Source organism: Dermacentor andersoni, chromosome 1 (assembly GCF_023375885.2).
Source record: "Dermacentor andersoni chromosome 1, qqDerAnde1_hic_scaffold, whole genome shotgun sequence".
Taxonomy (NCBI): Eukaryota; Metazoa; Arthropoda; class Arachnida; order Ixodida; family Ixodidae; genus Dermacentor; species Dermacentor andersoni.
In genome coordinates, this window is record NC_092814.1 from 375334758 (window position 1) to 375352723 (window position 17966).

The 17966-nt window shown below is 46.1% G+C and overlaps 1 protein-coding gene across 1 annotated transcript in view; it reads left to right on the plus strand.

Moving 5' to 3' along the window:
• The window catches only part of LOC126518570 (dermonecrotic toxin StSicTox-betaIC1-like), a 66758-nt gene that overhangs the window by 23484 nt on the left and 25308 nt on the right, over positions 1-17966 (plus strand). The window contains exon 3 of the mRNA XM_072289894.1: positions 15546-15676. Coding sequence (XP_072145995.1) covers positions 15546-15676 — 131 coding nt within the window. The remainder of the gene's footprint in view (positions 1-15545; positions 15677-17966) is intronic.

The window sequence follows — 17966 nt, forward strand, 5'->3', positions numbered from 1 at the left end:
GAAGATCAACGCCAACGCGAAAAAGAAAGGGTCAGTCGCTATAACCAAAGGCTGCAGCAGACCGGCAGGCGTCACAGCTGGTCTTTTCCGGCGTTGACACGACTCACACGCGGCAACATAGCACCGGACGGAACGGTTGAGACGGGGCCAGAAAAACCGTCGCCGAATTCGGTCATAGGTCGTCGTGGCGCCAAAGTGTCCAGCGGTGGGAACGTCGTGCTGTTGCTGCAGTACAATCTGTCGAAGATGAGAAGGAATGACGGTTAGGAGTTCGGGCCCGTCACGGTCCATGTTGCGGCGATACAGGATGCCATTTTGTAGTACGAACATGTGAAGGCATGGGTACGGCGGATCAGAGAGCATGCGTTGGATAATGTGCCATGAGGATTCATGGCGTGGTTGTTCAGCCCCAATGTCTTGCAAGGCAGAGAGCGAAAGAACGCAGATCGATGCGACATCCAATAAACCATCCGGTACATCGACGGGATGACGAGACAGGCAGTCGGAGTCCTGATGTAGGCGACCCGACTTGTAGACCACAGTGTATGTGTATTCCTGCAGCCATAGGGCCCAGCTACTGAGGCGTCCGGTGGGATCCTTGAGGAACGAGTGCCAGCAAAGGGCGTGGTGATCGGCTGTAACTGTAAATAGTCGATCATATATGTAGGGTCGGAACTTGCCCTCCGCCCAAATAAGGAAGAGACACTCGCGCTCAGTAATCGAGTAATTGCGCTCGGCGCGAGAGAGGATGTGGCTGGCGTAGGCGATAGCGCGGTTGTGCCCACATTGGCGCTGAGCTAAAACTGTGCCGATGCCGTAGCCACTGGCATCAGTTCGGATTTCTGTCGGAGCGGAGGCGTGGAGGTGTGGTGAGCAGTGTGTTGAGCTGCAAGAAAGCAGACGCTTCTTTAGAGCCTCAACAGAAAGGAACGTCTTTCTTCAGGAGGTCAGTCAGGGGACGGCCAACATGGGCGAAATCTTCCACAAACCTGCGGAAGTAAGAGAAAAGGCCAATAAAGCTTCAAATATCTTTGGCACAAGTTGGTACGGGGAAACTATGGACAGCATGAACTTTGCGGGGTCGGGGCGAATGCCTGACGAATCAATGAGATGTCCGAGCATGGTTATTTGGCGGTGACCGAAGTGGCACTTGGACGACTGGAGCTGCAAGCCAGCGCTCCCAAAAACAGAAAGAATAAACGAAAGTCTTTCAAGATGAGTCGCGAAAGAGGAAGAGAATACGATGACGTCATCCAAGTAGCACAAACAGATGGACCATTTCAAACCATGCAAGAGCATGTCCATCATCCATTCAAAGCTCGCCGGGGCATTGCACAAGCCAAAAGACATTACTCGGAACTGATATGGGCCGTCAGGTGTGACGAATACGGTTTTTCACGGTCCATTTCATCCCCGGCAATTTGCCAATGTCCAGGGCGAAGGTCTATAGATGAAAAATAAGTGGCGCCGTGGAGACAATACAGAGCATCGTCAATGCAGGGAAGTGGAGATACATCTTTCTTGTTGATCTTGTTTAGATGACGATAGTCAACGCAGAATCTCAAACTGTTATCCTTCTTTTTGACGAGAACAGGGGAAGCCGACGGGCTGGAAGAGTGTTCAATAATCCCTTTGGCAAGCATCTTGTGAACCTCGCCCTGTATAACTTGTCGCTCCGAGGGCGACACCCGGTATGGGCGTCGGCGAGCATGTCCTGCTTCGCCGGTATTTATACGACGCTTAACGACCATAGTTTGATACAAAGGGCCATCGTTCAGGTAGAAAATGTCGGAGTACGACCCGAGGAGGCCACTGAGCTCTGCAGCTTGTTGGGTTGAGAGGTCCGGTGCAATCATCCTTGTAATGTCGTCGGTCGGGGCAGATGCAGAAGGTCGAAGACGGCGCAACAGATAGAACAGAAATGTGGAACTCGAGCGACTGTGACAATGGGACAAGAGACATGCCTCTAGGAAATACTTGTGGGCACTGTCCGAAATTTAGGATGGGAAGACATGTCTGATTGTCCGCGACAGAAACGATGGTGTGGGGGAAGGAGACATTGTGAGAAAGCAGGACTGAAGTCGCGGGAGTAAGGACATAGCCTCCGTAAGGTACAGGTGGGCAGGCTAAAACAGGGGTGCAGGTTGCTGCTAGAGATGGCAGGCGAATAAAATCAGCGGAACAAAGCTGAGTTGGAGCTTGAGCAGGAAGGTCAACGGGAACAGGTAGGGGTAGGTCAAGTTGTGCAAGACCGGCTGAACAGTCAATCAGAGCAGAATGGGCGATCAAAAAGTCGAGTCGGAGGATCACATTGTGAGGGCAATGTTCGAGCACACTAAACAAAACGGACGTGTGGCGACCGGCGACACTGACACAAGCAGTACACATTCCAAGCACAGCCGGAATTCCACCGTCGACGCCCTGGAGCAGTCGAGTCGGATAAGGGGTAAGTACTTTTTTTAAGCGCGTTCGTAGCTCCACACTCATGATGGAAATTTGGGCTCCAGTATCGATGAGTGCTCTAACGGGCAAACCATCCACGTCCACTTCCAGAACGTTCCGATCGGGAGGCAGGGTCAGCAGAGGAACTCAAGACCGGAGTTTTAGAGCAGCGTCACCTCCAGGAGCTGCCCCAGTTAGTTTCCCGTCGGAGAGCGGCGACGGTAAGCTGGGGATGGAGAGCGACGCAGCTGGGGCGAAAGGGAGTGGCGACTATGTGGTGATGGCGAGCGGCTAGTCGCGGTGGTTCGAGCGTTGTCAGGTGCGTCTTCCACCTCGGTGGAGAGTGATGGCGGGCGAGGATTCAGTGGGGAGCGGCGGTAGGCGGGAAAGCTTGGTCGGGAGTGGGCTGGCCTGGAACTTCGAAAGTGGCGAGAGATGTGGCCCACATGTCCACAGTAAAAGCTGTAGTGATTTGTGCGCCATTCGGCCGGGTTGCAATGGCTCGGATAATCTCGGATAATTGGCTCCGGCGAACCGAGGCAGAGGCAGCAGACGAAGCGAAGTCAGGACGGCTGGTGGAGCAGATGGACAGAAGACCCACATTGTTAAGTTCATGGCGAATGACCGACTGGATGAGAGACACAAGCGGCGGGGAATCGTCAAAGCACTGCGTCATTGGCGTGGCAGGAGACGGTTCTTTGATTTCTCGCCGAACGATATGTACGACGTTCTCACAGGAGGTGGGCTCACGCGGTGGACAAATGTCTTCGCACGTCGATGAAGCTGCGGTATTGGGTAGACACGTAAACTGTTGAACTATGCGGCGATTTTCGCTTCTTCAAAGCGGCTACATTCGTGAATTATCTCATCGACCGTTGTTATGTTCTTGTAAAGAAGCAGGTTAAACACGTCGTCTGCGATGCCTTTTAAAACCTGGCTTACCTTGTCTGCTTCTGCCATATTGTTATCCACTTTGCGACAAAGAGCGAGGACGTCCTGGATATACGCCAAGTAAGATTCAGTGGACGTCTGTGCACGGGTCTCAAGGTCGTTCGTCGCAGCTTGTTGGTGGCCGAAGGGCTTGCCGAACAAATCTCTAAGCTTCTCGTTGCACTGGTCCCAACTTGTAATTTCTTCTTCGTGTGTATAAAACCAGACCCGTGCAATTTTCTTGAGGTAGAATATTACATTATTCAGAATAAGCGTGTTATCACACCTATTGTGTGCGCTGACCCGTTCTTAATTCTGCAATCAGTCATTGACGTCAGCGTTGTCAATCCCGGAAAACATGCCAGGGTCGCAGTCTGGGCCAGGATGACCGTCGGTGGCGACAACGGGGCCGTGATTGAACTCTCTCCTTCGGATGACATGACGGCCAGGTTCCGTCTTGCGCAAGGCTCCGTCTTGCGCAAGTGATTACCCAGCACCGCCACCAATGATGTTACGCGAAGGAATAAGTGAGCCATCAAGCGTAGAGCAGCCAACTAGTTTTCGTCGTCTCCAAGGCCACCGTCAGCATCCTCTTCTTCCCACATTGCCGACTGTGACAATGTAGATATATATATATAGAAAGCGTCCTAGCTCAATGGCAGATGCTCCTGTGGGCTCGGGAACCTGTAACTCGCCCTTGGACTATTCTTGGCACACGTTGGACCCAATTAGGTCCCACGCAGACGGGTAAGAACGGATGTCCCCGAAAAAATGTTTCGTACAAATTTTTTTAAATGGACCTAAAGTTCTCGGCACCAACCGCGCAAACGCACTAGTGCCATTGCACGCGCGTTCATCGCCGTCGTCGTCTTCTTCCACAGCTGGTTGCGCCGTTGAAAAAACTTTCATCAGTAATGGCGCGAGCGTTGTCGTCTATTGTAGCTGGCTCCGTTGCCACTCATGATTCAAGCGTAGAATTCACTTCTCTTCTGTCGTCGTAATTGGGAGTCCGCGTCTACACGAGTGTGAGCCATTGATTAAGGAGGGGGTGTTGGCCATTCAACAGCTGTGTTGTTGATGAGGCGGATACGTAGAGTTCGTACACCCGAAGAACTGCCTGACAGCGTTCTTGACACTATTTGGGTTGCATGCTATTTACCATCTGTAACTTTGGTAATTGGAGCATGCTATAGGCCACCTGACTTTCTACAAGATTTTTCTGAGAAACTGTAGTCTGTATTAGGCTCCATCCAATCCGAATGTAATAACTCTCCCATAATTTTGGCCGGCGATTTTACCTTTCCAAGCATAGAGTGGTCTGCTTTAAAATCCCCTAGCACGCGCCAGACACGCGATTGTGCAGATTTTGTTCACCTTTTAGAATATTTTCAGTTGTCTCAACTTATCGAAATCCCTACGCGGCACAATACCATTCTTGATCTGCTTCTAACAACACACACCGAACATGTTACCGTGGATGTACTAGAGTATATCAGTGACCACCGTGTCATACATTGTACCTTTAAAACGCAAACCGTGAAGAAACCGCGACAAAAAAAGAAGATTTATGACTATTCTAAAGCAGATCCCGAAGGCTCCAACTCTGAGCTTTTTGAATTTTACCTGTCATTCATTCAAACGTATGAAAACTGTTCGCTGCAAGATAACTGGATTCGTTTTGGTGACGAGTTGTTAAAACTCCGGGAGAAATTCTATTTTAAAAAAATGGATCTATGAAACACCAGACAAGCCATGGTTTACTCGCGAGAATAAGGGATATCTGAATAAAACGAAACGTTTGTTTCGAAAGGCAAGGAGCGCAAAATCTGTTGAAGCTAAGTCAGAATATTTATCGTTTTCTAAAGAATGTGCATTACATATTGAGGCGGCCAAATATAATTTTTTCAACCAGGATATTTCGCAATTTCTAGAAACAGATCCAAAAAAATTTTGGAGGGTCATTTCTCCCGCACCTACAAAATAGTTACCTGTTTTTTACACTGAGTCAGGTGCTGCAATTGATGTCATGGATATTGCAGATCGGTTTAATTTATTCTTTTGTAGTGTATTCAATGACCAAACGCCCCTAGATAAGGCAACAGAGTTGTCTGATAGTTTTCCATTTATGGAATGTATAGCAGTGACAAGTGACGGTATTGTAAAAGCTATTGAGGGTTTACCATCGTTTTCTCGTCCAGGTCCTGACGATATTTGTACTAAGCTACTAAAAATGACAAAGCACAATTCTGCTCTTATTCTTACACTATTGTTTCAACAGTCTCTCAACACCGCCGAAATTCCAGACGACTGGAAATTGGCACATGCACCAATATATAAAACCGGCGACAAAAACAAGCTAACAAACTATAGGCCTATATCCCTTAAGTCTGTTGCATGCAAACTATTTGAACACGTATTATCTTCTCAAATCATGCAGCACATGGCTAGCAACCACATTCTATTTCCAAACCAGCATGGTTTTAAACGAGGCCGGTCATGTGAATCCCAGCTTCTTGAACTAACTACAGACATGCACCTTAACCTTCACGACCTTACACAATCTGCCGCCATATTTATAGATTTTGCTAAAGCCTTTGACCGTGTGGCTCATAACCGCCTCATATATAAAATGAAGCTGATTAATGTTGACGAAAAGTAATAAACTGGGTTAAAGAATATTTAAGTAACAGACAACAAGCTGTCGTAATCAATAACGTCCGTTCGTAATTTCAACCTGCTCAGTCCGGTGTGCCTCAAGGTTTAGTTTTGGGACCCACTCTATTTTTAATGTATATAAATGATATTCATCAGGGTATAGACTCAGAAACCCACTTATATGCCGGCGATTGCGTTCTGTATCGACCAATAAAATGTAAGGGTGACTGTGTTAAATTACAAAATGACTTGAACAGGATTGAAAGATGGTGCTCAGACTGGCAAATGAGCGTGAATACCTCGAAAACTAAACTTATGAGATTTACTACTTGCAGTGAAATCACGAAACACAATACTTTCTTAATGGTGAGACTCTAGAAACTGCAGAATCATTTAAATATCTAGGTGTTCATCTTTCTCCGACTTTGTCTTGGCATAATAATGTAGGTTGTACTGTTTCCGCTGCATGGAAACCTCTTGGCTTCATTCGTGGCACGCTTCGTCAGGCTAATAGTGATACCAAGCTTCTTGCATATGCCACCGTACTTCGTTCAAAGCTTGAGTATGCCTCATTTATATAGAACCCGCACCAAACGCATCTTATTAACAAATTAGAATCTTTTCAGAACAAGGCAGCGCGATTTATTACAGGTAACTATTCACAACATTCAAGTATCACCAAAATAAAACATGACCTAGGACTCATCCCATTGCAGACTCGAAGAAAGATATCACGGCTTTCTTCCATCAGCTTTTTCATCACCCAAATATATTCTCTCAGGCACACATCTTACCAGCCAAAAGGAAATTCTCACGAATCGATCACGAATTTAAGCTCGAACAACCATTTGCACGTACTAAACTATTGCAGTTTTCATGTCTGCACTTAGCCATTTCGGAATGGAATCATCTCCCAAGTAATATAGCTGAAATAACTGACCATATTATATTCAAACAAGCACTTAATGAAACATTCAAAAATTTATAACATTAACATCTTTTCCTGCATTTCTTCAGATGTCAGATTACTGTTTGTATGATGCAAGAATTATTGGCGTATGTTGTCGAATTAGAAGTGATGTAAAGGTTGCATAGCATGTACTACTTCATATAAGGATATTCGACTTACAATGTACATTGTATGTCATTGTATCTCAATTATGAATTATTCGCTCCCCCCCTATGTAATGCCCAAGCTGGGCCTCTAGGGCAAATCAATGAAAAAAACAACAAGCGTACGAGGAGCGCCGGAGGGAACAGCGACGAGAATGTAAGCGGCGCCGGCGCGAAACGACCACCGACGAAAAATGGTCCCGCTATGCTCGAAGAAAACGACAATCGCGAGCCCGGGCACCTGTGAACGAGCAACGATGCCAGACTCGCAACGCAAAAATGACAACCATTCCATTCTGTGAAGAAGGAATGGCAGCGAAAGCACTTTGCTTTTCGTTTCAGAGGTTTGGCTGTCGTCAGCGTTCGCTGTGATTCCATCTTCACAGAGTGGAATGGTTGTCACTTTTTTTAGAAGCTACGTTTTCTACCTCCTGCGACGTTGCGAAATGAAACAGAACAGAACATCTGTTAAGAATGTGTAGCAGTGTGTAGGCCAGTAGAATGATTTCTGCTGAAGAATTGTCTGTATACTGATATAACTTTTTATTACCTTGCTATAGAGTATCGATAGCCACAGAAAAGTGGCCATAGAATATTGGAGCATTATGGGGATAAAGCTACGCCTTGGCTGCTGGCGAGTGAATGTCCTATAGCTTACGCCAGTGGAACAATCGCAGTGCATGCAGAAGTGTTGCCCTGTAGGCACTGATCAAAATTGCTTAAAGAGTAAACACTTCAAAGGCGCTGAAGATGGTGCTAGTGGTCGTTGTCCAAAATTCCTGGACATAAGCATACGAACAAAAGCCGTGAGCCACTGATCAGGTATTCATTCGGTTAGTATCACAAAGGGGTGGGGAAGGATGACTTGAGCATATAAGCCGATGTCTACAGAACCACGCTCTAGAACGCATTGCGGCAATTGGCTTCTGGGGTGTCTTCATGCGCCATCCTGTTTGACCCGGCGGCCTAGCGCTAGCAACAAGTTTTGATACGGTGATCACGGGGGACAGGTCAACCAAACCTTGATATTAAGCGTTTGTAGCTGCAGGCCTGTCGGCGTCTTGCTTATAGCATACAGCTTCCTACTATGGCTAGAAGGAACTCTGGCGCTGCGATCTTTCAGCCAAAATGCGAATGATGGGTAGTACATGGATTTGTCTCATCTTCCTGCTTGATGCTTCAGCCGTTCTAGTGGCTTCATTTCTTATACTGTATCTGTGCGTAGTATTGGCCTACATTTCAAAGAAAATTGTACAGTTTTTTTAATGCAGAGTGTAATACGGCTCTGCAAGCATGCATAATCGCTGCTAATTGAAGTAGTTGCGCTTGTCCATACATCCATGGCCTGGTGGTTTAAAATCGGGCTTCTGTGCTAGCGGTTCTGTCTTCGATTCCTACCGTCTTCCAATTTTAATAATGTTTATTGAATTATTTAAAACGCAGCACATTGTAAAATGAACACTTTTCAAAATCAGGAAGTCATTTCGAAGCCAGAAGAACAAAGTTTAGGCAAATCGATGTAGTACCCAGTATTTCCATGCTGGCTGAACTGCCCTGTTTGCAGTTCCAGTAGACACTAGCGTCACAGCCCCCTCCAAAAATTGTATGAAACTATATGACTTATAAAGCTGTTTTTTTTTTCATGAGCACCGCCATATTGTGTAAACGGTAGCGTCCTTGATGGGCAGTCGGTGTGCTGGCTTTGGAGAACGCTCCGTACTGTATGCTAGGAATACGCTAAGCGGTTTCTAGTGGTTGTTTTTTGCGCTTGGGCGGTTTAATTCTATAACGTGGAGTCTTCTATATGGAAACTAGTTCTGTGGGAGGTACTGACATGATTTAAACTCTGCATGCACGGAACTTCTGCTGTAGCTGAGGCGCACTAAGCACCCAACGCGATATATTGTCGCTTGTTGGATCATATAATCAGCCTCGGAGATTAGTTGTGTATTTATGAAAATTTGTTTCCCAAATGTTCCCTTACCGCAGCATTGTCAATGTAAAAAAGAAGGGTTCAGCAGCCATGAGCAGTTAAGACACATATGGCAATCCGAACAGCGTGGGTACCGTTCTGCTGCGGAATACGTTATGCTGTTTACTTCAACGAGCATTCAAATTGTTATCTGTAGAAACATTGCGCGACTACATCGTTTGTTAGACGAGGTTTGCGCCCATGAACAAAACAGTTTTGGTTAATATTAACAGGACACCCTACTGTGTGATTCCCACTTGTTGAGTGGTCGAGTAACCGGCTGAGGACTGATCGAGCACGCGAAGCCGTGGTAGATTCTCGATCATAGGTCTGTTTGAAGCTTATTCTTACACAAAACAAATGCATAAATCTAGTATACAGACGAGGGTCCCAAAGTATTAATGATGAAAACGGCTGTTATCTACATAGCGCGTAGTCCACGAACGCGGCACGACCATGCGAGATCTTGTTGCGGCGTTAGCCGGTGTTCTTTTTTTACGTGAAAGAACGGAATGAAAAGCAATTTTTTTTCGGTTTTGTTCATCCCGTCCTCTGCGACGCAGTCACCCGTTTCATGGAGATGTGGTCCTCATCAATTGCCGTCGGATGCTTTTGATGCCATGCCCTTTGGATATTACTGCTTTAGAGAGAAAAAACGCCATATTGAAGCAAAAAAAAAAAAAAATTAAATCCTAGGACACCTAAGCACTCATAAGTTGTGAATGCGAAAGCATCAATGTCAAATTGAACACTACTCAGCGTTCTTTCGAGTTTTGAACTCGGCGATGGGAGCGCGTTGAGACGCTTGGCGCCTTTTTATTCGACCTTACCGAGGTGCAGTTCAAATGCAGGTGAGAGAACTTGAGGGCCAAGAAACACGCGGAAAACACGAGCTTCGAGAGCGAAAGTGATAATGACGTGGCGTCGCCAGCGATGTCCTCTTCCCTCACGCAACACCTGGTGCGTGAGGGGAGCAGCAGCAGGTGTTCCCTTTCGGCCGCTCTGTTCTGTCAAGGTGCGCTCGTGATGTAGCGTTGCAGGCAATGGGAGCTCCGTCGAGGTGCGATCGTGGTGTGACATAACAGCCAATGGGAAATTAGGCGCCGTTTCGCTCCTACAGATGACAAACGCCGGCTTTTAAACTCAATAGGACATTTGACGCTTTCGCATAAGAAGTTGAAAAGCATCATGCTGGTTTAGTAACCGCAGCATCACTGTCTTGAGCAACGCCATATGCCTCATACAGGAGGCTAACATAGACATGGCATAGAGATATCGCGTGTACTAGACTTTATATGCGTGAGAATGATGCTGGTCGCTGTAGCAACTATTTTATAACAACTGGCGCTTACATTATTCGACGTTGCATTGGGTAGTCCGTACAAGATCCCTCTTGTGTTTTATTTCTACGCCTAGCGATCAGACAGTGAAATTATATGCCAGTTCATGCTGGGGGGGGGGGGGGGGGTATTTACAGACGATGCTGCTCTCTGTCGAGTAACAACCGCTACCGCCAAAATACCTCATAACATGTACACACATCGTGGCTGATGATGCGAGTGGCATGTTTGCGCAGCCAAAAGAAATTTCCTGATACTGTCGATACAGCTGCACCGAAAGGCTACACAGTGGTTCTTTGACGACTTTGTATCAATTGAAATTACGTAAATTTCAAGCAAAGCGAGCTAAAGCATCTCCAAATCGTTTCACAGCATGCGACGGCAACACACTGACGCCGCGCTGCGCGGCTCGTGCACAAGGAAAACAGAAGGAAAGGCTCGCCGCGTGCCCTCTCCTCATCCCCTGATGAAATAGTCTATAGACTATCTTGGCAGAGTAGTTTGCTGCAGAGGACCGAGAAAGCGCTTTCGGTTGCGCAGCGCACGTTTCCTCGGCGAAAGCGCACGAACGTGAAACCATTACCACTGGTGCCTTGCTGCTGTGCAATCAGTTCTCGGACTACCACAGGGCGTTCGGCAATACACTGTGCTCTATTCATGTTTCAAAACATAATGCGGCAGAAGGAAGACGTGCGCAGCAGTTGGCTGTAAAAATAGGGACTGTTATATTCAGGAATGAAATGAACCTGTGGGGCCAAGTTCACGGACTTCCTCAAGGATAAAAATAATTCACCCAACCGCCATCATTATATTGTCGACATTCAAATAAAGGACTTGAACTCCGGAACGTCGGCAAGAGTGTGTACCGCTCGTTACACAGTAACCAAGGGAATAGCTCCGTTACCTTCTCTAAACACATCCACCCCAAGTCAAACGAAAACTTACGCCGACTCTATCGCTATGGTATAAGCAATAAGTGAATGGGCATACTCATGAATAAGTGCACCGAAGCATGGGGACGGCGACTACACCGTATGCACACGAATATTCGAAGCTGAACGTTTCGTGATGGTCCACAGAGTAAGCGAGCGACAAGCAATACTACGTGTTTGCAATAAGGTATTATAAACTACAGAACATCTGCGTGCCGAGCCTTGCGCACAGCAATAACAAATCCATCGCAACTGAGCACACCCGTGAACTATTAGGCAGAACATAAACAATCACACAGTAACCGCAACAAGGGGCGTTATTTAGTCAGAAACACGACAAGCCTGTTCTTCAAAGTATTCCCCATAAAGAAACAGTTTTAAAACACATTGATGCTGATTTAATTCATAAGCGGAGCATTTCGACAGCTTGAATTCTTTTGCAGCTCCGCTTTTAGAAGAAGGGTTACCAACTGGTAGCAAGGACTGAGCGAGGACAACCTCGTCCGGTTGGTTCATGCTTTTGCAATGCGCCACGTTACCTACGTCGCAGCCATGCACAACTGGCAGAGGTAGGAACGGGACAAGCTGAACGCGTTGATCAGAAAGGCGGTCAAGAGAGCCCTTGGGCTTCCCATGTACACCAGCTCGGTGCGATTGCTCCACCTCGGCATGCGCAACACACTAGAAGAGATGGCGGAGTCAGGGCGAAGTTTACCAGGCTGTCTAGCATCACTGCCAAGAGAAACATCCTGAGAGAGCTTGGAGTTACCCCAAGGGAGATCGAGACCAGTTTCTGCAGCGTACCTCGAGAACAGAGAGAGCGCATTACCGTTGCTCCCATTCCTCGGAATGTCCACCCCGAGTACAACGTGGGCAGATGAAGAGCTAAGGCTAAAGCCCTCCCGGAAAAGTCCGGCGCATGCGCCCGGAGTTGCTGTTTCGTCGATGCAGCCCTGTGCCTTGACGAAAAGGCGTTCGCTACAGTCAGCGTCGATCGAGAAGGAAAAACCAGAAACTCCTCGACTGTCTAGACGACGGCGGCCGAGGTTGCGGAACAGGCCGCTATAGCGTTCGCCCTGCTGGACGACGGTTGAACGACGATATACAGCGACTCGAGATCGGCGGCCCGAGCATTCGCCAAGGGCACCGTCTCGAAACCTGTCTTGCGGATCCCTACAGGAAAAGGAAATCAAGCAACGCACGATCGTATGGGTCCCCACTCGCATGGGGCAGATCAAGGGCATCCCGTCCAACCTCAACGACTCAGCCCACAGAGCTGCTCGAGGAGTCGTCAACCGCGTAGCTATCGGGTGGCGGGGCGCTGAGCTTCCGGACAATAGGGATCCCCCCTGCCTCGTACAACGAACTGACAAAGTACTTTTATCTGGAGAGACGGAACTATCCGCCGCCGCACAGTAAATTTAACAGGCCTCAGGCATTGACACTCAGACTCTTGCAAGTGAGCGCATACCCTAACCCCGTCCTCTTACACCGGATCTATCTCGAAATTCAAACGTCAAACACGCACGCTTTACGCAGACTTTGCCAACTTAGATCACATGATCTGGCAGTGCCCCGCATCGCGGGGCGACGAAGACGTTACATCTTTCAAGTGGGAGGCTGCCCTATGCAGTTATGATTTGGAAGTCCAACTATGGGCACTCCAACGGGCCCGCGACGTGATGGAGGGGCTAGGCCTTTCTGTCCTGACGTGGGAGCGAACCGCTACTTGGTAGTGCACGTTCCGATGGGCCTCAATAAAGTTCTCCATTCCTCCATCCATACATCCGCGTTTAGTACAAGCTCCATATACACTGTTCGCGCCACTTGGACAAGGCGTAATGAGCTCCTAAAACACCTTCGTGTACTCTGAACATTTGGCCAAAGCTTTGTGTTGTCCACCAAGTCACTGACTACAGTAACCCTTCAAAGAAGTTTACTGAGCCGCAACGGCGTCATGCACGTCCGTTGTAAAGACGGAGGCAACAAAGGCAGCTGAAACAATCAATGGAGGGGTCACCACGGGATCAAACATAGCGGCCCCTATGGGATCGCCATTGAAGGTTTTGTAAAAAGGCATAACGCTCTAAACGATGCACCGTTTGGCTGCAGTGTACTTGCCATACTGTAATATATGGAAAAGTGATGGTGCAAGAGCTGGGCGACCACTTGTAGGTTGGATTGGGGAAGTTTGTGTAGCATATACACAGGGCTGGAAACTTGGACAAAAAGCTGCTTGTGAATAACGTTGACCGTGTTCATGTACTTCAATAGGCTGTGAAAGCAGAACGGGAGCTTTTCGCTTAGCTACGCAAGGCAGTCTCCGGAAACTCTGGTGGTTGCATTTACATACGTCATTGTATATCCCATATTCAGGCAACCAAGAAGTGTGACATCTGATCGGTGTCACGTGGAAACAGCATTATTTGTTTTCACTGCACTGCTTGCCATATTGAAGAGACCGATGTCAACCTTGGGGTGATGCAACCTGGTTCATCTGTCTGAACATTGCAGTTGGCGGCTTTACGTACATAGCCATCCGAACCCTTTATAAGGCTAAGATATAGCGTATATCGTACGAACACATTGAGACCCAGTGTCAACATGTGAAACGTAAGGTGGGGTCAGCTGACGCAAGGCAAGAGTAATTGGAGATCGCGGAAGGCTTCGTCCTGCAGTGGACAATTGCTGATGATGATGCAACCTGACGACTACCTACAAAGCAGGAGGCGAATGAGGTAGCGCTCAAATACTCATTAGCGAAAGTAACCGCGTATAGCTTTGTTATCCTTCGTGACTCCCGTGCAACTGTTGCCAGACGGCAACAAAGTGACGCTGATAACACAACTCTGCGTAGCATCATCTCACTGACGTAATTGCGTTTCATGAAGTATCCCCATTTGAGAAATAGAAACCCTCGCATGCAGGAATCATCGCCAATAAGCAGATTTATTCATTGGTATGTACGAAAAACGTTTCCGACTTCAAGATGTATGTGTAGTACAAGTCAGTTTGATCGCACCATTCTCTTGATTGGCCTTTTCTTCCTCTAGCAGCATGCCGGCCATCGTACCCCAGCGGTATCGTTCTCTTAGCTTGATCATGGCCCTGGCGTCTCTTGTTGCGCTAGGACGGTCCTACTGAAATTTGTAGTTTGTTTTCTCCTGGTATCTGAGAGTATTTGGGCACAAGGCAACACGAGTAGGGTTGTGTGCGCTTGCTGTGGATCCTGTGATACTTTTCAGCGCTTTATATTGGAATGGAATGCTTTGCTTGTATAATGCGCGTCTCTCGTATGAGGCTATAGTGTGCTTGTTGTGGCCTTGCCAGGATTGATAAATGTATCCCATCGCCATGTGTCTTGGCGTACCTTTGGATTCCTTTTTGAAATGCATTATATTTTGCGAAATATAGGCTGTTTTGGCGAATCACCGAATTCATCTTAGAACACTTGTATTCCAGTGCTTTTACCAGTATTATTTCATTTGAGCGAATATGTTTCCCTTTTTCACAGTCTCCGCTGTTATTTCACACGTGCCATCTTATCCTTTTTTGCACCCCTATGTTGTTCCTTTCTAGCATTTAAAACCCACCGTAGTTGCTCAGTGGCTATGGTGTTGGGCTGCTGAGCACGAGGACGCGGGATCGAATCCCGGTCACGGCGGCCACATTTCAATAGGGGCGAGAACACCCGTGTACTTAGATTTAGGTGCACGGTAAAGAACCCCAGGTGGTCCAAATTCCCGGAGTCCTCCACTACAGCGTGCCTAATGATCAGAAAGTGGTTTTGGCACGTAAAACCCCATAATTTAATTTTTTTAGCTTTTAAAGAACTTTGTTTAAGCAAAGAAAGCATGGCGTTGGTTTACTTATGGTGGAAATCGCCAGTCTCTGGTTCCTTTCTTTACGTTTGTGTTTGATCTATCTACCCATAAACACTGGGTAGAGATATGAAGTTGCGGACCGCGGATGGCATATCGCTCGAGCAGACCTTTATCCTCCGGATTACGTGAATTGGCTGATGATGATGATGACGAGGACACACTTCACTAGATATAATAAAATATTCAACTCTGTCACTGAGTTAAGCACCTTAGTGTAATACAAACCTTTCCATCACATCTCAATTTCTAACGATGATCTTTCTTTTGAAAACATAAGGTGGCAAGTATGCTGACAAGTTGCTGCTATTTTATGCCGACATCAAGACAAGCGGCCTATACGGCGATAAAAAGTACGAAGCTGGTGTGAGTTTGGCCAATAACCTGATGCGCTACCTCTGGAGCAATGGTATGACATGCTACGCACATACCTTCAGTTCCTTTGGGTTATATAGTTCAGTAATTATTTGCCGCTTACTGCGATTTCTGAAACTATCACAGCATATTCATTGGGGAGCTAATATTGTCAGAAGAAAGAATATAAGTAATCTCAGTAATTGTCGGACTTGTACAAGTTACAGAAAAAATAACCGATTACAATTACAGTTACTTGGCTCCAATATTTAATATAATTACACTGTCAAATAGCGTCCTATGAAAGTAATTGATAAATTACTAAAATATAATCGATTGATTCTACGTTATATTCCTCCGAACTTTTAGTAGCATTGGACTGATACCCCAAAGAGAATGAGCTGGCCTAGCACACTAGAGTAAGGGTTACCCAGTAAAACATTTCATCATTATACTACAAATATACCAAAATTGTCATAGATTAGAAGTAAGTATTTACATATAATTTCCTATATGCAAGTCTGGTCGGTGTGCACTTCCCAATGATATGTGTGCTATCAACAAATTACTCCAAGGTACCAAAATTTATGAGCATGCAATTGAACGACGTCTACTTTCGAAATAAAGTATAATGTAGACCGAAAAAGTTTAACAAAATACCTGTCTTATGTGATAATATATCGCATGGCGGTGGCAAAAGGGATGCAGCGAGCCAGTAACTGCAGACAATTAACGTGTATTCTTTTTGGAGAACTTGTGGCTTGAAAAACTAAGAAGCACGCCTGTGCTGATGGTGATAAAAGGTGATGTCCGCAGTCGTAGAGCTAAAATCAACGCTTGCATCCACACGGCAGCAAAGACATAATTCTATCTTGCAAGTGTTTCTGTTGTTGTCAGAGGTTAACAAGCCACGGTGGCCTTTGCGGCAAACCAAGGAGCATCTACGGAAAGCTTAGCTTCCGCATGAATAAAAACGTTTTCATGACGATTTAGCTGTGGAACCAAAATGGGAAATACATGTAGCTATTAGCAATAAAATATTCCGAATTTCACGAGCTTCTCACCGCAGTAAATAAATAGAACATTCGTTCGTATTATTTTCTACCATGTAATCGCCGTTTATTCTAGGGGAGCCTTTTTACAGGTTTATAAGTTTTTTTTAACAATGGAAAGGGGGCGGCATTGCGTCTTAAAACTCGTATGTCACCGAAGCGGTTGTAGTTTTCCGGAACAAGTGGTTCAATTATCCGCGACATTCTGCCTTATTTTAATGTAACATAATGTCAAACGCACCAACCCTTTCCATAAATATGCGTGGCTTACATTGAAGAAGCTCCCAGGTGAACACAACGCTTTAAGGAGGCTCCCAGACAAAGGTTTTAACGGTAGAGGACAAGTGCTGCATAGAGTTTCTAAACAAAATTGTTTTTCAGACCATTATCATACGAAATATGTCCTATAAGTTTGGAAACATCAACGTTTGATAGTCCCCCGTTTTATTTTCTCAGCATTTATATTATTAGTGGGAGAAAAGAAGGGGAAATATGGCAGATTCTAGAATTTACTGGGAAAATTCTGGCTATTTTACGTTATGTTAGTAAAAATGCCTGACAATCCTAAATGCGTGCGTGTGCGGCCCTTACATGAAGTGTAGATTTTTTAGGTGATTTTAAAATTGCAAGAATAAATAAATCATAACGTCAATCAAATCGTAAAATGCATAGTCAGGTCTTTTGTGCGACAATAAAATGTCGGCATTTGATAAAATGCTTTAGCAATCACTCCTTGTGAAATTTTGGTGACAGCTATTTTTCACACCACAATGCAGGAATATGATATTTAGGGGTTTGTTGCATTATGTTTCTGCCATGTGCTGCGAAGTAAATTTTATGCTGAAGCGTTTGGGTATGAAGACATGAAAGATTATACACTTCAATGAGCGACGAGTAAGATGTATTGTTGTCATATTTTGGAGTGATCATAGCTTAAAGTGATTATATTTTAAGCAGTCATATAATGAAAGCACGAAAGTAGTTCTTAGTTTTGTTGATCAATATCTTCAAATAGCACTTTCTTAATGTGAACATCATGTATGAACCGGTAATGAGCTCGGATAGTGGATCAGCATTCCAATGTTCTCTTATTACCAATGTATAGATGTTTAGTTGCGGTGATGATAAGTCTAGCAGCAGCCTAGCAGCAGCGAATAGCATGAGCTTTGTCCCAGTCGCAGCCAAGGCCGTCGTCGTCGTCTTCCATCTACCATCGAAAATACGAGGCGCGTCTGCTTCAGTACATTGGCCCCGGGTGTCAAATGGGGCCATCCTTGCAACTGAGGGAGTAGACA